This window comes from Papio anubis, chromosome 2, assembly GCF_008728515.1.
Source record: "Papio anubis isolate 15944 chromosome 2, Panubis1.0, whole genome shotgun sequence".
NCBI classification, from domain to species: domain Eukaryota; kingdom Metazoa; phylum Chordata; class Mammalia; order Primates; family Cercopithecidae; genus Papio; species Papio anubis.
The window spans coordinates 30,898,051-30,922,075 of NC_044977.1; the positions used below are offsets into that span (position 1 = coordinate 30,898,051).

At 37.7% G+C, this 24,025-nt stretch overlaps 1 protein-coding gene across 4 annotated transcripts in view; it reads left to right on the forward strand.

The window, feature by feature from the left end:
- Window positions 1-24,025, forward strand: part of NECTIN3 (nectin cell adhesion molecule 3) — a 129,830-nt gene that overhangs the window by 97,044 nt on the left and 8,761 nt on the right. For 3 of the 4 annotated variants that reach the window (XR_004182046.1, XM_031662996.1, XM_031662998.1), the window contains exon 8: window positions 23,698-23,760. Coding sequence is in view for 2 of the 4 variants with exons in the window: in XM_031662996.1 (XP_031518856.1) it covers window positions 23,698-23,760 (63 nt within the window). In the remaining 2 variants the exon portion in view is untranslated. Of the gene's footprint in view, window positions 1-23,697; window positions 23,761-24,025 lie in introns of those variants that run through there. The other variant, XM_031662997.1, reaches the window with a different exon arrangement.

Consider the following 24,025-nt stretch of genomic DNA (forward strand, 5'->3'; position numbering starts at 1 on the left):
CCAGCTACATCATGAGTGAACCCTTGGGGGAAATCCTTTCACCTCAATTCTGTTTCCTCGTGTAAAAGGAGGGCGTTTGTTTCTCCATAGTCCTGAGGGACTACTTGCACTAACACTTTAGGTTTATCAATGAAAGGGGTTGAGCAAGTGTGCTACTTCTCATTCATCAGTTGTTGAGGATAACCTTAGACTTTAGTAGTTAGGTTATTCCACAGCCTCTGGGATTGTACCCAGAAGATGCTCACCTTCTGCAATTTAATATACCATCCTTTTCCCAACACATCAGGTGCATTTACATCTCTGTAGGACAGAGCTCCATACACCACTGCATATTGACATTTGAAACCTACTTATAGAGATATTATATGACCCTACTGCACATGTGGGTGGGACCTCGTAAGAAAAAAAAAAAACAACTCTGGAAAGCAGTTGAAGGATACACATGTCATCTCCTGGTAAGCTTAAGAAAAAAGTTAACTTACAGTGTAAAGTGCACATATTTTCTTAGAACAATTCACTTCTTTATCCAACTTGCCCTGCTAAACGTCTGTTACACAGATTTGTGGCCAAGTACTTGAAGTAGATTATTTTCAACATTTTATAAAATAAGGAAACATTGAGGCATTTTTGCCAACAAGAGTTACCTAAATATTCTGCATCTTCTTGTTTTGACGATATGCAGATTCAACTAAAATGATATGTTAAAATAAAGAAATTGGGTACTTTGTACTGTCACAACTCTTTTTTCTTATGGACACTTGCCATATTTTAAGACTTTTCTCCATAAGTTCTACAAGTAGATTTTTTAAGCCCTGTAATCTTAGTGCTTATCGTTTTCCCTTGTGTTTGTAGCAGCTGCTTCCTTTCATGATCCTCTTTCTTCCTTCTAACTTCCTCATTTTAGTGCCTCTCATCACCGTCACTCCCCTACTTCCAGCTCCACATACACTCATGCATGTGCACACAAGCATACCCACACATCATGTATTATTCTGGGCACTTGTCACTTCGATGCAGAAGGCTTAATGATACTGTGTTAAGATACATATGAGGTGACATAAACATGCTTAGATCTTGGATGAGGAACGATAGAAATAAAAATAATATCATTTCCATCTACTTTGACACATTTAAAGTGTCCAGAGTTATCTTGGATTTTGTTTTACAGAACTTTGGATTACCTCAGCTTCTTTATGTGCTCATTTTTTAAAAGCTTACATTTCTTCAAACCTTACTAAATGTAAGATGGTATTGTGTTCAAAAATGATATTATTAATAGAAGGGAAAAAAAAGAAAGTGGGTCCTAAAGTTGAATTATTGAACGTGCTAACAAATTAAACTTTCATGCTTAATGGTGACATAATACTCATTATAGAATTCTCCACCCACAAATTGTTATCAGGTGGATATTTTTCCTATTGACCTGTTTCCTTGATCTGCCATTTACCATGCACATTGGTTGGAGGCCCCATTTTTCTATAAACACTTTATAGCACCTAGACTTATTTGTGAAATCCTGCACACATTGTTCTGAGAACCTTTTGTGTTTTACTGTATATTATCCAGTTTCCTCAGGTCTTTTGAACTAAACATGAGATTGCAGCAAATCATTCCAAGCTGCTGTGAAAGAAATGTGATAGAAGATTTTTTACAGCTTTTGAAGTCACTTATATCCAGTATGATCTTTCCATTTTTTCCTCCAAGCAACTTTCATACAAATGCCATATTCTTTTAGAAACAGGGCTACAATCAAAAGTAAACAATTGTGTCTTTTTCTTTTAATACATAGATGGTGCATATTCTCTTTGATGTGTTACACTTTCTGGGTCTGTTAGGAAAACTTGACTCCTATTCCAAGAGCATGCCACTCCCCTTTAATACAAGATGCTTCATCTCTGTGAACAAGGAAGATCTATTTCTGAACCTGCATCTGCTCCACATCTTCACAAGACCAGTGGTCTTTTCCTGCAGGTGATAACATTTAGCCCTTCCCATTTTCTTACATCTTATTATCAAAACATGAACAGCTTTCATCTCTTCTGGATCTTTTACCTGTAATCATACATGATTTTTTCAGTCAAGATCCTCTACAGGGCTTATAAACTCTTACGCATCTGTTTCAGTTCATGGCAGTCTTACACCTTCTGCTCCACCTCCCTGAACCTCACAATTGGTTTGTAATATGAGCTGCCCAGTCACCACCCAGGGAATTTACAGTCTTTGTCCTCTCTTGAAGAACAATCGCTTCTCCCTGTAGTCAGCCCCTGTACTACATTCCTTTCTTCAGTTGAGCTGGTATTCCTTTCTCCTTCTATTGTTGTTTTGAAAAATCTGTGTTGTGATTTCCTGGGTAGAATATGATCCTCCTCACTCTTAGACTCAGTGTACAGTAATAATCTCTTTTATCCACACTGCTATCCTTTCATAGACAAATAATATCCTTTTGTCTCACAAGCCTTTAGTAAAGTTTACAGCCTACATTTTTTCTTATTTCTTCTCCTTTTTTTTTTTTTTTGTACACCTGCAGCTTCTGCATACTTGATTACAGTCCATTGGTATTTTTTGCATGGTTTTGTTTCCCCTTCTTGACTCCCTATTGTTAATAGTAAAATCCTGGATTCTCCTGGGCTCTGAGAACCTAGCTATCATCATCATCATTATCATCGTCGTCATCATCCAGATTAATGTTTCTCAAGTCCTGCTCTCACTGTGTTGCTTTCACCTAGGAGCTGGGTGGCTCTGGAGGCTTGGGACTGTGAGTCTAGCCCTATGTGATGTGACTCCACCATACCTAACCCAGTACTCTCAGTATGTTCAAGTGAGTTCTCCCATCCAACCAATAAAGTGTGAGTCCTCACTAATACTGGTTAACCTTTACCTCTTCATAGCTTATGTTGATTGCAGTAGCCTCTGAACCCCTGTCATTTCTGTAGTCTGTATTATAAGTCTTCAGTGTGTGATCTACAATTTCAAAAATCTCTAAGCAAATCAAGTTTTTCCTAACCCATTTTGCACTCAAATCTGAGCTGAACTACTGATTCTCACAGTGTTATTTATAATCATTTTTCTCACTTAATATGAACATTCAGTTTCCCACTGCAGATATATTTATGTGCTTGATCATAGGGCTCTGTACTATATCCTGCTGGAGGTGCTTTATAAATACATGGACTATATACCTGTAACTTTTGTAAAATCAGAAAAACTCTGAATTCCAAAACACATCTGGTCCTAAGAGTTTCAGAAGAGAGACTGTAGACTTGTAGTGATTTAGCCATTTAATCATATTAGGTCAACAGGTAGTTACATGTCTACAGTGTGCTGGGTACTGAAACAGGGGGTTCCTTGATCCCCTTTCAAGGACATACAGCAGGGTTGTGGCTTGCCTATTCCATCACCACTGCTGCTCAAATCACTGAGGTTTGCGGGGAGCGGGTGTGGGGTGAGCATGCAGACGGACAGGTGCAAGAGCCCAAGTGGGCATGTGTTACAGTGTGCCCTTTTAGCCCTGCTGTCTGCAGACGGCTTGAGTGTTAACCAGCTCACTGGATGCTCTGCCTTTCTGCAAGGGCAGAAGGCCAGTGTGACAACTTTCTGTATCCTGAACTCTTGTCCAGTGTCCTGGTAGAATTGGGTCACACACGGACTCAGTGGATCAGTGTGGACTTGAAGGATGAATGCAGGATTTCATTGAGTGGTGGAGATGGCTCTCAGTGGGATGGATGGGGAGCTGGCAGCAGGGATAGAGTGGGAAGATGATCTTCCCCTGGAGCCTGGCCATCCAGCGGCCAAACTCCTCTTCCACCATCCCCAGCCAAACTCCTCTCAGTGTTCAGATGTTGCTCCTCTTCTCTATTTCTCTGCCACATTGTTCCACCATCCGACTGCTTGTCCCTTCCTCTCCTTGACTGCTGGTCTGCTTCTGGAGCCTGGGGTTCAGGTTTATATGGGTACAATAGTGGGCATGGTGGGCCAAAATGCAACTTTTGGGGCATGAAAACAGGAATGCCTGTCCTCATTTAGGGCCACTGGTCTCCAGGCTTAAGAGTGGGACCTTTGCCAAGCAACCACCCTCTTCTACCCAGTTTCTTCTGTTTGTATCAGTACCATGGGACATAAAGACAAGTAAAAGCATAGAAAGGCTTCCCACTTGTGTTCAAATTGCCTTACTTTGTTGTTTAACCATTTGAATGACAAGCCACATGAAACAAGATTATAAATTCCTGGAGGACAGGGGCCTATACATTCTTTTACAAGTAGATCCTACTTATGATGAGATTATTTCAGAAGATCAAATTATTAATTTTCAGTCCATTCACCTCTGTAGAGCTCAGTTCTCATAGACACAGAACCACAATTCTCATCAGATTTCAAACTAGATACTGGAAACATGATGACATTTCTCGTTGTGTTTTAACTAACTTCCTGGGACTGAGGGAAGAGCTGCTTCTGCTTCAGTAAAACCCTCTGATGGCTCCCAAGGAGGTATCCCTAGGTATTACCAATTCCAGCCAGCGTCACCCAGAGGGTGGGGCCATTCCAATTTCTTCAGGGAGTAGGTAAAATGATAAGTATTTAACTGTTAAGTATTTTTTGCATTGGTATTTAAAAAAAATTTATTTCCTCTACTATTTTCCCAAAAGTCTACATTTAGTTATTTGTTACAATGAAAATGCTCCTATCTTAACAGAGTGACTCCTTTCACTATCAGGTCAAGGAATGTCATCCTGCAATGACATTTACCAATGCCACACTAAGTAGATGGCCTGTTATTTGTAGTTATTAGCATGTTTTGGGGGCCAATAGAAAATACCCAAACTCTATTTGGCCATATGAATTATGTGTACATGAAGAGAAAATAGTTTTCACTGTTCTTGCCTCATGGAGTAGCATCTAAGTCAGTATCACTATGTGAAAATGAAATAGTGATGCTGTAGGGTGAATTGAAGACATAAGAAAAATCTTTGACTCATTTTATTAGTCATGCAACCTACCTTCACTGGAAGGATTCTCCAGCTTTTGTATCATCTGCTTCACTTTCCTTTTAAAGTCACTGGTGCTGTGAGCCTTCATCCTAATCACTGATGCACCTGGCTCTCCTGAAGTCATAAGCTGGATTCTAGCTCAAGCTGCCTCTGTGCAGGTCACTTAAAACTTTAGTGTTTCTGTTGGGGGGAAATGCCAAATTGAGACTGCAGTTACTTCTCTAATTCAAATAAAACTGCATTCTTTGGGTTTTATATTTACAAAATTGGTGTTCCTGAAAGTTAATATTAACTTTCCATAGCAGACAGTTAATCTTTGTATTTTACCTTCTTAACCATTATTAGGTTATTTTCCTTCAGAAGGACAAACTATATATGTTACCTTTATTTTCTTTTTTTTTCTTCTGGGAATATGTTGAAAAATATTCAATTAATTAAGATCCCAAGAAAAATACATGTATTAACTAAATATGTTCAAGAGATAACTTAGAAGGCTTATAGAAAGTAACCATTAGGTAAATGGATAGAGACCCTTTTGTATTTCATTTTCTACATTTCTTTTACACCCTCAATAGGAAAAATAGATTGTTGGTAAGGGCAGTTATTTCTGTATTGTCTTATCTTTCGATAAGAAGGAATATAAGGGAACTGGCATTCTTCACTTAGTATATAGCCTATTGTTTTAGGATCTAAAATACATTCAGTATTGAAGATTTTGGGAGGCCTTTTCTGTTTTGATTTTTACTTTCATTTTTGCAAAGAATGGCATAAATTATTAACTACATGAAAAATCTTAACAGAGTCTTTTTCCAGTTCTGTGAGTGAAGGGTCAGCAGTCAGCTTTGAAATTACTAATTTCAAAAAGACATAAAAATTAAGTTTTTAAAAAGAACTTAGTTAATATATGAAATAAGGTGGCATTTTTAAGGAAGCCCACATTTATCTATACCCTTATCTTTTTATTCATTATTTAAAAATATATATCTAATTTTTCTCTAATTGATATGTATTATACATGTAGATAAGGAAGACATGAAAGCAAGAAGGAACTTAGATACTAGATTAAATATGAGATTTGGGAAGGCCCATATTAATGATCTCTAGAGAGGAATTCAATTTTGGTTCTTATTTTGGCATGTAAAATTTTGATCATTACAACATCTAGGCAGTAATGGAATGATTTTTTGGCATAGCTTCTCTGAGAACACATCTTTTAAGATATGTGTTTTTTAAGATACTATGTAGTAGTAAGATGATAGGTAATATTTCTGTACTTGTTGGCTTTGTGGCAATAGTGTGCTTGATACAGAAAAGGCAGCTACCATCTTTGAGGGTGTTTGGGTGTGTAGATTAAACTGAGGTTTACCTTATGGGAAAATTTGGAGATAAAATGGTATGAGTGGGTAATTAGGTACTGCATTAGGGCATCGCATTGAAGAGCAGAAATGCCCCTTGTAAAAATGACAGCCTGGTTTTCTGGTGTTAAAATGTGTAGGCATTTATTAGTTATGGAAAACTGCATTTGTACCCCATAAATGGTTAGGATTTACAATTAAGAACATCTTGGAATTATATTTGGGTATCATTTGCCTGCAAATAATTCATCACCTTTACCATCTATCTGCTTTAATTAGATACTTTGCTTTGCATGTATATTACAATTTAGGTAAAGTATCATTTTCTTGTGTATTTTAATATGAGAATTAAACAAGACTGTAAACCAAGATAAGAAATTTCATTAAAATGTGTCATATCAAATTTCGCTTTGAAAAATTAAAACCTAGAATGTATACTCAGTAGAAGTAATGAAATGTATTTACCAGTGATAACAAGAAACACTGCCTGTCTTTTGGTGAAGACAGCATTTTCAGCAACAAAGCTGCTATAACTCTGGTGACTTGAGAAAAATTCAGTGCTACCTTGTGGGATAAAATATCCAATATTCTTCTATCTTGCAAATAAACCTCATGATAGTAGCCTATATTTGAAAACTTTGCCATGAGGACTTTCTATAGTCATTTCTTCTTTAACTGACTCATTATAATATTATAAATTAGGGGATAAGACATTGCATTTTGAGGTACTGCACTATATCACTGTGAATATAAACAAACACTCAAAAAGAGAGGGGAAATACCCTCCTAATAAATTTTTAAGGCATTATCCTACAACAAATGACCACTGTGTGTTCAGCCTTGGGCTGGGGCAGAATGGGAAACGCTCAGAGTCTCATTACTGCTTGAGAAAAGCCTTGCCTTTGTTTTCCTCTAATTGAGGCTGGAGCTCAAGCAGGAGGTGAAGTAACTTAGACTCGTACAGATGAAGATAAACCAGAGCATGTGGCAAAGCTCACCAGTCTTGAGCGTCACTAGTCTTTCCCCTCACTTATCTGCCATCTGCCCTCTCAAATGTTCATTGTCTTCCCGCTTTTTAGCCCCCTTCTGCAAGCAGATTAAGAGACTGGATATACTCAAGATGAGAAGTTTTATGTGATGGTTTAAGGCACAGACTTTGGAGTTACATAAAGATGAATTTGAATCTTAGCTGTACGTACTTGGAACCATTGCTCAATCATTCTAAGCCTCAGTTGCTCCATCTGTGATATGAGGACAATGATATTGCCTCAAGGGCATAGTGTAAGACTATGAGTATAACCAAAGCATCTTAAACAGTGCTTATCTTGCTATAAATCTTGGCTGTAATAAAACTTGTTTATATTATACTTTCAGGAAAATGTAATTATATTGATATGTTAAATCTCTGAGACATTTTCAATTGAAGCTTTTAGCCTGAGATTGTATAGTAAAAAATTAAAGAAGAGTATTGGCTAATGGATAAGGCAGGTAGTAGGGGAAGAATCTTTTGTCAGTCCTTATAAGTTGTAATTGTAGTTTTTCCTAAGCTGAGCCTAATGCTGTCTATTTTAATCATGTTGCCATTATTGAGCCAACTTCCATGTTCCCTTGCCTTCTTTCTTTAATGCTAGAACCTCTCCTTCAGTCTAAGTCCCAAGGATCTAGAACCTCTTTTCACAGCATTCACTCCCTTCCCATGAACCATCTCAGACCTATCTCTGCCCTGTTCTTTGCAAGTGGTAATTCAGACCTCAAGATTTCTAGTCCAGCTGGCACAGGCAGGTTTCTCTACATAATCTAGCACCCAGGATATCTGTGGGGACCTCTGACTAAAAGTGGGAGTCAGTTTCTGTGTGTTGATAGTTTTTCAATAAGTGTTTTCTGAGCACCTGCTTTGATAGCAGCATGTGTGGTTTGGGAGAAATCTGTCATTCTCTTAGAGGGTTAACAATAGAGGATTTATGGGATGGAATACATGGACAGAAGACATTGGGATAGAGGAACTATAAGCAAATAAATCTCAAGTCTTGGGGAATAACTCATATAATATGTGGTGGCAGTCTGCATTGATCACAACTGATTGTAGATACTAGAGAACAAAGAATCAACTTAAAAAATAACAAAGACAGAATTTCAAACGTAAAAGAAAAAAGTTGATTAATAATACTACAGCAACCCCGTTGACGTTCACAGAGAATACTTCATAGAATTTTGAGAAACCTACATTACTAAATACCCCTATCTTTTATAAAACTCATATATAAGAGTTGAGAATAAAAAACACCTTGAGAGGTGGATATAGCTAAATGATTAGCCTCATATTGAAAACCTTCCAGGTCTTGATTCTAATTTATGTCTCAACAAAATTACAAATTACTACCTATCATAAACGTTTTAAGCTTACTCATGAATGAGTCAGCTTTAACATTAACCAGCAATGTTGAATCTGTGAATGCTAAGGGTCTGCTAAATTATTAAGACATTCATGTGACTAGCATACCCATGTGTGTAATTATCTTGGAGAACAGTAACAATTATGTATCTCATTAAACAACTGCCTAATTAATGTTGTAAATTTTGCCTGATTAGTATACAATCTTTATAGTTGCTGATCCTGAAACATGGTCGACCTCTCTCATAACTATTTTAAAAAGTAAAAGGGAAATCAACCTTTGGTTCACAGTTTTAATAATATTATATTAATTCTCTTAGAGAGGTACTTAATAGATACGAGTGTAATATCCTATATGCCTTGAAGAATCCGTATTTTGTGAATCATATATGGTGACCAGTTGTTTATGTGCTGCTCCTTTAGTGCAGAGAAATCATCTCTCTAGAAACTCAGTCATCCAAATAAGCAATTGGATACTTTTTAACGGAGAAACTTCTGCATCAGGGACAGTCTGTTATAAAGTATTTATTAAGAATTTAATATGTACTTTTATCATAGCAGATTCCAGACTATGTCAATGACTTCTCAGTTTACTAAATCTCCCTACCCATGTTTCTCTAAAACGAAGTAATTATAATAAAATGACAAGTTAGAGGGTTTTTTTTGTTTTTTTTGTTTGTTTGTTTTTGTTTCTTTTGAGACGGAGTCTTGCTCTGTTGCCCAGGCTGGAGTGCAGTGGCCGGATCTCAGCTCACTGCAAGCTCCGCCTCCCGGGTTTATGCCATTCTCCTGCCTCAGCCTCCCGAGTAGCTGGGACTACAGGCGCCTGCCACCTCGCCCGGCTAGTTTTTTGTATTTTTTTAGTAGAGACGGGGTTTCACCATGTTAGCCAGGATGGTCTCGATCTCCTGACCTCGTGATCCGCCCATCTTGGCCTCCCAAAGTGCTGGTATTACAGGCTTGAGCCACCGCGCCCGGCCAAGTTAGAGGTTTTTTTTAAAAAAATTTGAGTTGGAGTTTACATAATACCATGCCATATTTTAAGTGTACATTTTGACAAGCTTTGCCAAATGTATACATGGGTGTAACCATTGTCCCAAGCAAGAACTTTTCCATCACCTGAAAAATTTCTCATGTATGCCCTCCACCATCATTATCATCACTACCACCACCGTCATCCCACACACCTCCTATCTCTGGCAACCACCGATGGGATTTCTATCTCAATATATTAGTTATGCCATTTGTAAAGAACCTCACATGAATGGAATCCCAGTGTGTTCTTTTGCATCCAGTTTCTTTAGCTCAGTATAATGTTTTTAAGATTCACCCATCTTATTGCATTAATAAACTTTCTTTTTTGCTGAGAAGTGTTCCATTTTAAGAGTATACCATAATTTTTTATATTCATTCACCTGTTGAGGACCATTTTGGTTTAAAGTTTGGGATGTTGTGAAGAAAAAAAAAACTTTTTTCCTTTTTTTGTAATATATTTGTGTGGTTTTAGTATCCAGGTGATGTTAATTTGATAAAAGGAGTTCCAGAGTATTCTCTTTTTCTCCATTTGCTGAAATAATTTTTAAGAGCAGTGTTATTCCTTCTTTAAAATGTTTGGTAAAATTTACTAGTGAAATCATCTGGGCCTGGAGTTTCTTTGTTTAAGGATTTTAATTGTGCCTTTCAGTATATTTGTTTCATCTAGGTTGTCGAAATTAATTAGCATCAAATTTTTCATAATATACTTTTTTATCCTTTTAATTTATATGGGATCAGCAGTAATGTCACCTTTTTCGTTTTGATATTGATTTGTGTTTTCTCTGTTTTTCTTGGTAGGGTTTTCCCATTTTATTAATATTTTCAAAGAAACAGCTTTTGGTTTTATTCTTTCCAACATTTGTGTGTTTGTTTTGCTTGTTTATTGATTTTTCACTTTTTTTCTATTTCCTTTGGATTTAATTTGTTCTTTTTTCAGTTTCTTAAGTTTATATCATTAATTTGAGACCTTTCTTCTTTTCTAATACAAGCATTTAAAATATAAAGTTTCCTTTGAGCACTTCTTTGTTTGAAATTATGCAAACTTGAGTTTTTTAAGATACTATTATTCAGGTAAATATTTTCTAGTTTCTCTTTTATTTCTTGGCTCAATGAAGTATATTTATTTTACAAACATTTTGTAATTTTCAAATGTTTAAATTATTGATTTTTCATTAATTCTTTTATGGTTAGAAAATATATCTGTTTGACTTCAATCTTTTAAGTATATTGAGACTTCTTTTAAAACCCAGTGTATGGTCTGTCTTAGTGAATGTTCTATGTGTACTGAAACTAATGTATATTATCCTGTTGTTGGATGTGGTAGTCTACGTCACTTAAGTTGGTTGATAGTGTTGTTCAGGTCTTATAAATATGTACTGATTTTCCTTTTTCATTTCTATAGTAACTAAGATGGGAATGTTATTTTCTACTACATTTGTGAATATATCCATTTCTCCTTTCAGTTCTGTCGGTTATTCATATATTTTTGTAGTTCTCTTATTGGATATGTACACATTTAGGATTGTTATGTCTTCTTGATAAACTGATCCTTTTATCATTTATGAAAGATCCTTTTTTATTTCTGGTCATTTTCTTTGTTCTCAAGTTACTTTACTTTGATATTACTATAGCTACTCTGGTTGTCAAACTTTTTTTTTTATGATTTGTGTATAGTGTGTGTTTTTCTATCCCTTTGCTTTTAACCAATCTATGTCTTACATATTTACAATAATTTTCATATTGGTCACATGTAGTTGGGTAAATAGCCTTGTTACCAATCTGAAAATCCTTACCTTAAATTACTATGTTTATGTTTATTGCCATTATTACTTATTTATTGCTGTGATTGGACTTAAGTCCATCATCTTGTTATTTGTCTTCTGCTTGTCCCATTGGATCTTTGTCCTTTTTTTCACTTTTCCTTCTTTTTTTTTGAGACGGAGTCTCACTCTGTCTCCCAGACTGGAGTGCAGTGGCACGATCTGGGCTCACTGCAAGCTCCGCCCCCCAGGTTCACGCCATTCTCCTGCCTCAGCCTCCCGTGTAGCTGGGACTACAGGCACCCGCCAGCACACCCAGCTAATTTCTTGTATTTTTAGTAGAGATGGGGTTTCACCGTGTTAGCCAGGATGGTCTCGATCTCCTGACTTTGTGATCCACCTGCCTCGGCCTCCCAAAGTGCTGGGATTACAGGCATGAGCCACTGCGCCTGGCCTTTTTCTGCGTTCTTTTAAATTAGCTGAGGGATTTAGTATTTTTAGTATTTTTTAATTTAAAGCCTTATTTAGTCTATTGAATTATTAGCTGTACCACTTTGTTTTTACTGTTATCGTGATTTATCTAGAGTTTAGCATACACATTTTTAACTTATCACTATCTACCTTAATATTACATAATACTACTTCATATATATTAGATGAATTTTAATATACATTTCAATTTCTTTCCTCCTTTCCTTATCATCTTATGCATTTTATTTCTCCCTATGTTATAAACCTGACAATACATTATTACTATTTTTGTTTTAAACCATAATGTGTCTTTTTTTTAAACTACAAACTGATAAAGTTATGTTCGAAGTCCATTTTCTTCAACCTGAATAACTTTTCCATAACATTTCTTATGGTACAGATCTACTGATAAAACAATTTTTTCTTTATTTCACAATTTTTTTTTTTTTTTTTTTTTGGAAACGAAGTTTCATTCTTGTTTCCCAGGCTGGAGTGCAATGGTGTGGTCTCAGTTCACTGCAACCTCTGCCTCCCAGGTTCAAGTGATTCTCTGACCTTAGCCTCTCAAGTAGCTGGGATTACAGGCGCCTGCCACCACACCTTGCTAATTTTTTTGTATTTTTATTGGAGACGGAGTTTTACCATGTTGGCCAGGCTAGTCTCAAACTCCTGACCTGAGGTGATCTGCCCACTTCAGCCTCCCAAAGTGCTAGGATTACAGACATGAGCCACAATGCCCAGCCTATTTTTGAATATTTTGTGGGATATAGAATTCTAGTTTTTTAATTTTTTTTCATTTAGCACTTTAAAATCATAGTTTTATTGTCTTCTGTACTCTTTCTTTTTCCTAGTGAGAAGCCAGTGATAATGCTTTATTTCTCTAATTGGACTATGTCTTGTTTTTCCCTCTAGCTACATCTTTGATTTTTTCTTCATTGTTAGTTTTTAGCAATTAGATTTTGAAAGGTGTTAGAGTGGCTTTCTTTATGTTTACCATTTTTGGGGTTCATTGAGCTTCATAGAACTGTAGGTTTATATATTTCATAAAATTTGAAAAATTTTGACATTTCTTTGAATATTGTAGTTTTCCCTTCCTTCTGTGATTCCAGTTATACAAATGGTAGATTTTTTTATATTATCTCACAGATTACTAAGGCTTTATTCAATATTTTCAGCCTTTTTTGCCCTCTGTTCTTCTGTTGATAGTTTCTGCCTGAAGTACAGTGATTTTTTTCTTCTGCAGTGTCTACTCTGCAACTAAGGCGATCCAGTGACTTTTTCCATTTCAAACATTGTATTTTTTTCCAGCTCTAAAGTTCTTTTTGGTTATTTTTTATAGTTATCAACTCTCATGTTTTGTTCATGTTTTCCTTTATAGCCTTAAACATTTATAATAGCCATTTTAAAGTTTTTGTCTGCTGATTCTATCATATGTCATGTTATGCTTTGAAAACTCATGTTGAAATTTAATTGCCATTGTAATACTGTTGATCTAATCACCTTCTACCTTCATTAATAGATTAATACCATTATCTTTGAAGTGGGTTAGTTATCTCGAGACTGCAGCCCCACTTTTCTCTCTGCATTGTGTGCTTGCTTGGCCTTCTGCTTTCCACCGTAGAATGATGTAACATGAAGGCCTTTGCCAGATGCTAGTATCTTGATATTGAACTTCCCAGCCTTCATGAGCCAAATAAACTTCTATTGTTTATAAATTACCCAGTCTGTGGCATTCTGTTATAGCAACACAAAACAGACTAAGACATGTTATTTCTGGTTTAGTTTCTATATACTTATTTTTTCTCACTTTTTTGTTTTATCATGGTCAGTACATTTCAATTGGATGCTGGACACTATGAATGTTGTGTTTTCATTTGTTTGAATTTTGCTCTTATTTCTTAATAAGAATTCAGTTGTTTCTGGAAATCAGTTAATTTACTTCAAGATCAACCTGATCTTCTGGAAGTTTGTTTTTAAGTTTTGTTAGGATGGTTCTAGAATAACCTATCTTCTAGAGCTGCTTTAGCATTCTAAGGGGTGAACCTGGGTCTCTGCTGGATGTCTCACAAGTTCAGTGAGGATGTTCTGCTTCACCTGGTTGGATCATAAGTGTCACTCAACTCTAATTAAGTTCTGTAATTGTTAAGATAACAGATCCCTAGCAAATTTTCTTTCTCCAACAGTTATTCTTTGCTCTGTGGATGCCCAGCCTAGTATACTGCCAGGGAACTCTCATGCAGATTTCTGGAACTTTTTCTGTGTGTGTCTTTCTCTTCTTCAGGACCCTGTTCCACAGATTTCAGTCACTTCAACTTTCCTGAATGCCAAACTCCGTCTCCGCAGTTCAGCAAGATCCTGTACTTTTCTTGATTTTTTCTCTTTTTATGCCACCAAAAAAAAAAAAGTTATCAAAAGATAACACATGTGCGCGTGTGTGTGTGTGTGGATATTTTGTGTGTATGTATTTTTCCATTATCTGGGATCCCAGTCCTATACAACACAGTTGTCCAGTGTCTGGGAAAACTGTTGTTTTGTGTATTTTGTCCAATTTTCTATTAGTTTATGACAGGAAGATTAGTCTGGTATTAGTTCTCCATCATGACTGGAAGCAGAAGTAAAAATGTATCACTTGTCAGTATGAGGAAGAAGCATTAGGACAAGATATATCAGTCAAATGAAACTTTTACAATGCCTTGTGGAGTTATAAGCAGAAGAGAGGGAAAATGCCATCAGATAGATGCAGAGCACATTGTAGAGAATAAACCTAAGGAAGAAGTAGGAAGGTCATGGAAGAAAGACTCAGCAGAGAAAATCACTGGGTTTTCCATGATCCAGTAATTCCAGAAATCTCTTTGTTTAGGGTTGAATGAAAAATAATTTCAACAAGAATCCTAGGTATTAATCTAAAGTTCTGGTGGGTGGGTAAAAAAAAGAGACACAATTCCCTGGTCGACAGTAGAATTGGGAGAATAACAGAAGCACAAATAGAAGTGAACTAAACAGGAAAGGGTAATTATAAAATATTGTATTATTACTTGGATTCAGAGTTTCTTGACAGGCATAGGAGAGCAGTATATAGTAATTTGTTCCTTTTTTCTAAGGCACGACACAAGAATTCAGGCAGAATCAAAGTAATTAAGTAACATATTCATTATGCATTCTTCATATACTCAGTACTCCATAAAAAACAGTGAGTGCACATTAAAATATTTAATTATGTCTAGTATGCAGTGAGTGGCAGTGGGAAATTACCCAAGGATGTGACAGGGAAGCTGGGAAACTGCTTGAATTGGGAAGGCAGCAGTGGAAAATAGACCAGTTACACGTGAGGTGTGACAGAGGGTGCTTAGTGTATCTTTATCACAGCCTTAGGAACTGAAGGAAGATGGATGGTCCTTCAACAGGAAGGTGGTGAGTTTGAAGTATCTTGTCAAGGTGAGGTTTTCAGAGGTAAGTTAGGGGCCTTTAAAAATTTAGGAAGTTGAAGTTTTAAAAGATATTATTGTTTCATTTCATTTTTAAGATAGGAGAAGCTCGAACATGCTTGTATGCCAGGAGGAAAGAATCAGTGACAAGAAAAGTAAGAGAGTTGCAAGACAAGGAAATGATATGGAAGTTCTTGAAGGTGTGGGAATGATTTGCTGAAGTGGGGAGAAAAGCCAAAAAAGAGTGAATTGGAGGCATAAGATGAGTCATTTTTGTGAACATCGAAGTCCTTTAAGATGATGGCCCGAACAGAATGGAGAAGAGAGTAACCTAGATGCCAAAGTCCTTGATGGGAAAGCTGTTGTGACTATGAGGTGGTAGCTAGAAGGAGTTCTGCTCTCTCTAGGTTTCAGAAAATCCTGGAAGAGGTAGATATCAGTTAGTGATAGCAGTTAGAGGTAACGGGTTAGGGAAAAGTTTGAGAAGGTAGGAGTTTTAAAAGTAGTATTGTTTAAGGTTTACAAATTGCAGTGAGTTAGGGTAAAAGAGAAGTATGGTTCTAAGGAAGGAAGTACAGAGCTTTGGGGGATGAAATTATGAAAGAAAATAGAAGATTAAAGAGACTTAAATTCGGCATCAGGGACAATGGTTCCAAATGGAACTGTAGTTTGAAGATTTTTTACTGCCAGAGCCAGGAGAGTGTTTAGAGTTATTTTATGTCCTGTGACAATAGCAACTTGAAATCTTAGTTCTGTCACCGCTGAGAATAAACCTTAACAACCCTGAAAGCTCTACTGGTAGGATTTTAAGTATTATCTATATGGAAACAGGATGAAATATAATACATATGAAAGAGGAGAGGCTCTGGTTTATTTGTTGGATCAGAGAAGGTAAAATGTTTACTAAGATAACAAATAAGATTCCAGATTCCAGATAGCCAACTAGATGCAGCAAGGAGGAACCTCTGCTGCTGAGAGACAAGGACATTGGGAAGACTAGCACACTCTAGAAAATCTTCAGAGGGAAGGAATTGAGAGTGGATGGAGGGAGGACGCTGGGACTGGGCTGAAGCAGGAGGAAGTTGGGAACTCTGGCCAGGGTGGCTGAGCACCAGAACTTTTTCCTAACCCCCAGTGACTCCTGGTAAAGGGGTGAGCTGAACAGTTGAGGAGTGAGCCTTGGACCTCTGGGATCCTAGCAGGAGGAGACCCACAACCTCCACAGACACTTGAGCTGCTGAAAGAGGTGGCGGGGCAGCACTCCAGCCTGTGTGGAAACCAGAGGGTTTGGTGTGAGAATAGCTACAGTGGAGTATGGCCAAGGGTGCCCATCTCCCAAGGCTTGCCATGCTCCTCTAGGAGACTTTAGCCTTTGGGTGACTGTCGGATCTGGACAGAGCAGGGCAGTCTTGCCCTTGGGATGGGGCTAGTCTGATCTGAATGCTCCCCTCTCTTCTGGCCTCTCCCAGTCTGGCTGTGCATGCCTGCCACACAACTTTGAATACCCAACCAGGGTGCTTCCTGGAGGACTGCATCATAGCTCCTTCACCAGCAGACTGTGCCCAGCTGTTGGAGAACTCCAGCAGACTGCCCTCCACTGACATGCACCGGCCCACCCACAGCCTCCCTGCACCACTTTGCCGGGATACACCCATGCCCCCGTGACTCCCCTACTTCCTTGCCAGTGCATGCACATGGGCAGACCTCGCCTCCCCCACTGGCACACGTGGGACAACAAAAAAAGAAAACTGCAGGCCAATATCCTTGATGGACATAGATGCAAAAATCCTCAACAAAATACCAGCAAACAAAATCCAGCAGGAAATCAAAAAACTAATCCACCACAACCTATTAGGCTTTATTCCTGGGATGCAAGGTTGGTTCAATATAATGGAACTCAGTAAATGTGATTCATCACATAAAACAGAACTAAAAACAAAACCATATGATCTCCCCAATGGATGCAAGAAAGGCTTTTGATGAAAATCAACATCCCTTCATGTTAAAAACCCTCAACAAACTAAGCATTGAAGGAACATCCTTCAAAATATTATAATAAAAGCCATCTATAACAATTATAACTCACAACCAACATCATACTGAACAGGCAAAGGCTGGAAGCATTCCCCTTGAGAACTGGTACAAAACAAGGATACTCAGTCTCACCACTCCTATTCAACATAGTACTGGAAGGCCTGGCCAGAATAATCAGGCAAGATAAAGAAATAAAAGGCATCCAAATAGAGAGAGAGGAAGTCAAACCATCTGTTTGCAGATGATATGCTTCTTTACCTAAAAACTAGATAGCCTCTGCCCAAAGGTTCCTAGATCTGAAAAACAACTTCAGCAAAATTTCAGGTGGCAAAATCAGTGCACAAAAATCAGTAGCATTCCTTTATATCGAGAACCTACAACCTGAGTGCCAGATGAAGAACACAATCCCATTCACAATAGCCACAAAAAGAATAAAATACCTAGGAATATAGCTAACCAGGGAGGTGAAAGATCTGTATAACAAAAACTACAAAACACTGTTCAAAGAAATCAAATGACACAAACAAATGGAAAAACATTTCTTGGTTATGGATAGCAAGAATCAGTGTTGTGAAAATGGCCCTACTGCCCAAAGCAATTTACAGATTCAATGCTATTCCTAGCAAACTACCAATGACATTTCTCACAGAATTAGGAAAAAAAAAAACTTTAAAAATTCACATGTAGCTCGTCACAGTGGATCACATTTGTAGTCCCAGCACTTTGGGAAGCCAAGGTGGGTGGATCACTTGAGGTCAGGAGTTCAGGACCAGCCTGGCCAACATGGTGAAACCCCATCTTTACTAAAAATACAAAAATTAGCCAGGCCATGGTGGCACACCCCTGAGTAATCCCAGCTACTCAGGAGGCTGAGACACGAGAATCACTTGAACCTGGGAGGCGGAGGTTGCAGTCAGCTGAGATCATGCCTCTGTACTCCATCCTGGGTGAAAGAGCAAGACTATCTCAAAAAGTAAAATGAAAAAATAAAACAAAATTTACATGGAACTTTAAAATTTCTCACAGAATTAGGAAAAACTGTTTTAAAATTCATATGGAACCAAAAAAGAGTTTGAATAGCCAAGACAATCATAAGCAAAAAGAACAAAGCTAGAGGCATCATGTTATCCAAATTCAAACTGTATTATAAGGCTACAGTAACCAAAACCGCATAGTACTGGTACAAAAACAGGTAACAGACTAATATGACAGAATGGAGAGCCCAAAAATAAAGCTGTACAACTAACATCATCTGATCTTTGACAAAGTCAACAAAAAACAAGCAATGAGGAAAGGACTCTGTATTCAATAAATGGTGCTAGGGTAAATAGCTAGCCATATACAGAAAATCAAAACTGGACCCCTTCCTTACACATTATACAAAAAATCAACTCCTACCTATTGGATACTATGTCTGTTACCTGGGTGATGAAATAATCTGTACATTAGATCCCCATGATACACAATTAACCTATGTAACAAACCTGCACATGTACCCCTGAACTTAAAATAAAGTCAAAAACAAGCCTGAAAAACTAGTGTTAACACTTTTGAAACCAGGGATGAAAGCCTCTGTGACTTTAGCAAATCAGGAGAGTGAATATGGATTATAACTCAGTAGAAATTGCTGTAAGATAATACATGAAAGAGAAGTTGAAATACGTATTACAGATTTAGAGTAGCCCCAGACTTTCTAGGAAAAGATACAAGAATAATAGAATAACATATGCTGTGTATCCATCAGTTAAAGTATTAGAGTTTTATTCAGTACCTATATATTAGTCACCAAATATATATACAGTATTATTTAAGACACTTTTCAAACATAGATATTTTGTTAATTTTTTTTTTTTTTAAATACCAAATCCTGTTGAGGACATGGAGCAGCTGAGACTCTCATTCATTACTGGTGGGAATACAAAATGGTATAGATGCTTTGGGAGACAGTTTGGCAGTTTCTTAAAAACTAAGCATATACCTCATGCCTATAATCCCAACACTGTGGGAGGATCATTTGAGACCAGGAGTTTGAGATGAGCCTGGGCAATATAGCAATACCCTGTCTCTACAAAAAATAAATTTAAAAAATTAGCCAGGCGTGGTGATGTGTGCCTGGCTAATTTTTATCAGAGATTAGATAGCCACACAGTGCAGAAACAGATACATAACGCTTTCCATAGCCCACTTCCTAATTCAGGGCCTTTTCTAGGGTGGGTTGGGTCCTTGTCTGCATACACAATTTTATTAAATATTAGATTACAAAAGTTATGATGATTTAATGATGAAGATTCAGAATATGGGGTAGAGAAAAGGAACTTACCCATTCACTTATTGTCCAATCAGTGCAAGTGAAGATTGTTTGTAGTGTCCAGGCACCAATTTTTCCTGTTCAAGCCTGAGAACTTTCTCTTCTTGTCCTTTATTGTCAAATGCACCACTTCTGGCTATTTAAAAAAAAAATCTTCTACCATGAGCAAAAGACAGCAATGTTATTATTACTCATAAAGCTATGGCTCTTTAAAATCTGTTTGTATTGAAGCAGAATAGACAGATCATTTATCTATGTAGTTCCCAAATACTATTAATACTTGTTATATTGTTACTTATGACACTGCATTACTGACTTCCAGAGACTTGAAAGTTGTTACCACATTTGATAGGTAATGACCAAATACAGGTTTTAACCCAGGGTGTCCAGCAAAGTGTGAATGATCATTTATTTTCCGGTCATGTTAAATTTACCATTTGGAATTTTAAATATAAGCATAGAACAGCACATCTTCCAACCAAATCTTCCCTTGAACTGTTGAGGCCATAAACACTGTGTTCCTAGAATATGCTCCCTTTCAGTGTTGACTGTACCCCTGCTTTCCCCCACACTGCCACGAGGAATAGGCAAGGACCATATTGTTATCAGAGACTATGTTCAAGATTTCTTTTCCTTTTTTTTTTTTTTAACTTTTCAACATGAATGTACTACTGTTAAGGAATAGAAACAACCACCAGAAATCTTTGGCTGCCCTCCATTTGGTAGCTACTGTTTATTTCTTGGAAGTCAAGGTTGCTTAGAACATCACTTAAATTGCCTTTTCCTTCTACAAGTGTCAGACTTAGAAATTAAGTCACACTATTAGACATGAGGGACTGCTGAAGGAAATGGTATGAGCAGACTGTGGCCTGTCTGTCAGAGGTTCCTTGATGCTGGTAAAAGAGGTAGTGGGTTATGATGGCTTCTGCTGACTTGTCCTAAGAATCAACACAAATGTCTTTAGGTTTTATTATTGTAATAAAGGGAAACTTGAAGTGGGAGGAAATGAGATTGTAAATTGATTTTTTAAAGATATCCAAATACCACTTTTTAAAATATAGATTAACTCTTTCATGGCTTAGAAAATTCACACCCACCCCCTTTACAGAGAAGCTTCTGATTACACCACCTCTTGTCAAGTTAGATGCAGCAGTGAGTGATGTGAAATCATTTAATTATCTGTATTAATGGATGGAGAATAATAAACGGCAAAGAAACAAATGAAAATGCTGATTTTAATATAAGGTATTTTTTCCCAAGTCTAATTTCCTTTGACCAGGACTGCTACATAATTCCTGAGGCACAGTGAAAAATGAAAATGTTGGTCCCCATGTTCAAAAATTAAGGCTGTCAAGATGGCATTATTAGGTGCCTAGATAGGGGATGAATGAGAGGCTCATCTTCACTGGGACATGGCCTCCAGGCACCTGCCGTATGCACCATGACTGTGGGCATGTGCTCCTGAACCAATGCCCAGGCACCTGCCTGGGCCGAGGACAGCAGCAGTCACTGGAGAGGGGACACTGAGAGGGAGGCCACGTAGGACCTAGGGCAGCAAGATGGGGAAGCAGTGGCCAAGAACCACACAGCAGGAGGCAGGGATGCCTGTGAGCCTAGCCTACAAGTCCCTGAAGCATGCTTTTTTGTCTTGTTAGACCACTTACAACAGAAATTAATGGTGAAATTATTAAGAAATCTTAGATGGCAACTGCAAAGTATTAAAAGTATTAAACCCCAGGGGCCCTGTGTGATTGGCCATCCATCCATGACTGGCCCTGCCCTGGACTTCTACTAGTGTTTACTGGTTAACATCACCCCATCATGTGGGAAGCACTGTAGAATTATGCTGACTTTGACAGGAGGAGTGAACATGTCACATATTTGTAACATAGATAACCTTGACATAAGATATCAAGAATTGATGATAGTTTAGATTCCAATACATTCATTAGTGAACTATTCTTATTATTGCACAAACCCACACTAAGGTAGAGGGATGGAGGAGGATGACTATGTTAGTCTGTTCAGGCTTCTGTAACAAAATACTGTAAACTAGGTAGCTAACAAACAACAGAAATTTATTTCTTGTATTTCTGGAGGCTGGGAAGTCCAAGATCAAGGTATCAGCAGATTTAGTGTCTGATGAGGGCCTTATTCCTGATAGATGGCTGTCTTCTCACTATAACTTCATAAGAAGGAAGGGGAGAACTCTGATGTCTTCAATCCCTTATAAGGGCACTAATCCCATTTATGACAGCTCCACCCTTACACCCTATTCACCTCCCAAGGGCCCCTTACCTTTTAGTACTTTCACATTGCGATTAGGTTTCAACATATGAATTTTGGGAGTGTACAAACATTCAGACCATTAGCAATGGCTAAGAAAGGCTCACTACTTACTGGAGTTGAAAGTTAACATTAGGGACTATAAAACAAGACAGTCATGATGTGTGCTGTAATAGAGATAAAAACAAGAACAATAGGAAAACTAGGAGTAAAGAGATTAACTTTGATGGAATGTGGACAAGCCTTGTGAAAAAAGAAAATCACTTTAGTCAGCCCATGTTGGCTAGGTAGAATTTCTACTCCCAGAAATTTGTCCTTCCAAACCAAAAGGGACAGTATGAGCAAAGATAGTGAAATGCAGAGCTTGTTGATAGATATGCCTGCATATGGCATATCTGATTCAGGCATTATTTTATTATATTGACTGAACATCTATTTTCCTGACACTAAAATGAAAGCAGGGATGTAAAAATACAGAATTTGGAATTAGAAAAAGCCACATTTCAATCACTCTTTACCACTTACCAGTTGTGTGACTGGAGACAACTTGCTTAACTAAGCCTCAGTTTTAGTCATCCGTAAAATAAAGATACTAGTCTTGTTGAAGTATTAGGTGAGATAATACTTGTGAAACACTTCAGCCAGCACTCTCTATCTGGAAAAGGGGAAAGCAAGTAGACTTATAATTGTGATAATAAATGCTATGAAGGCTCAGAAAAGGGTGGCTACCTCTGCTCGAGGGTGTTGTGCAAGGCTTCGTGAAAGAGGTAGATATTTGAACTGAAGTCTGAAGGGTAAGTCATGTGTTTGTAAGCTGAGGAAAACTGAAAAAAATTCTACCTAGGGTGAGGTTTGAAAATGAACTCCCTTTATAATCTGTGTGGGGTGAGGGTGGGGATAAGAATGGGAGAGTAGCAAGCAAGAAAAGGATGATCATATATCCTTTAAATCTATGTATAAAGACAAAAAAATAATGTCTCATTAACCACCCCAAACCACTTTTACCTGATTCAAAATATCAGACTCTTCCACTGAGAAAAGACAGGAGACCTTCTGTGGTGACCTCTCCCTCATATAAGATGTAAACCAGTTTGCATGAGAACTTCTGCAGCAGATGTTGTCTATGTTTTCTCTTTCTTTTTTTTTAAGACCAAGTCTCAGTTGCTCTGTAGCCCAGGCTGGAGTGCAGTGGCACGATCTTGGCTCACTGTAACCTCTGCTTCCCCAGTTCAAACAGTTCTCCTGCCTCAGCCTCCCAAATAGCTGGGATTACAGGTGTGCACCCCCACGCCCAACTAATTTTTGTATTTTTAGTGGAGACGGGGTTTCACATGTTGATCAGGCTGGTCTCAAACTTCTGGCCTCAAGTTATCCACCTGTCCCGGCCTCTCAAAGTGCTAGGATTACAGGTAAGAGCCACTGTGCCCAATCCTATATTTTCTTCTTTCTAGAAGTCAAGAGCCAGGAGAGAGTGAGTGAAACTGTTAAAAAATATGGTTGCTTTTCTTACTCTCATGTGGAACATTTTGCTTAGTTGGTAGACATTTATAACAAGACATGATTGGCTCTTTTAAAAATAGGAATCTTAGTGGTTGATATGTTTGCCATGTGTTTTACAGTGCATGTCTTTTTGTGTTTTCTTCCAGCCTGAACACTTGCCTTTGCAGACTCAGTTCAAAGAAAGAGAAGTTGGCAATCTTCAGCACTCTGTAAGTAACCATGTTGTGGTTATCAGCCCAGGTGGAGCTGGTAGCTAACATGCTTATTAAAATATCATTTAATTCTATACAAGTTCATTTTATTCATCTTTCCCCTATTGGAGTGTCTCTGCTAAGATCTGATAGTCCTTGAATTTTACTCTTAGAAGTAATCAAGTTTTATGAAACCAATAACGGGCAGAAGAATCTGTACCAGAGACACCACAGAACATCATGGGGGGTTCATTTTATAAGTGCTAGCTGTGGCAAGGTCAAG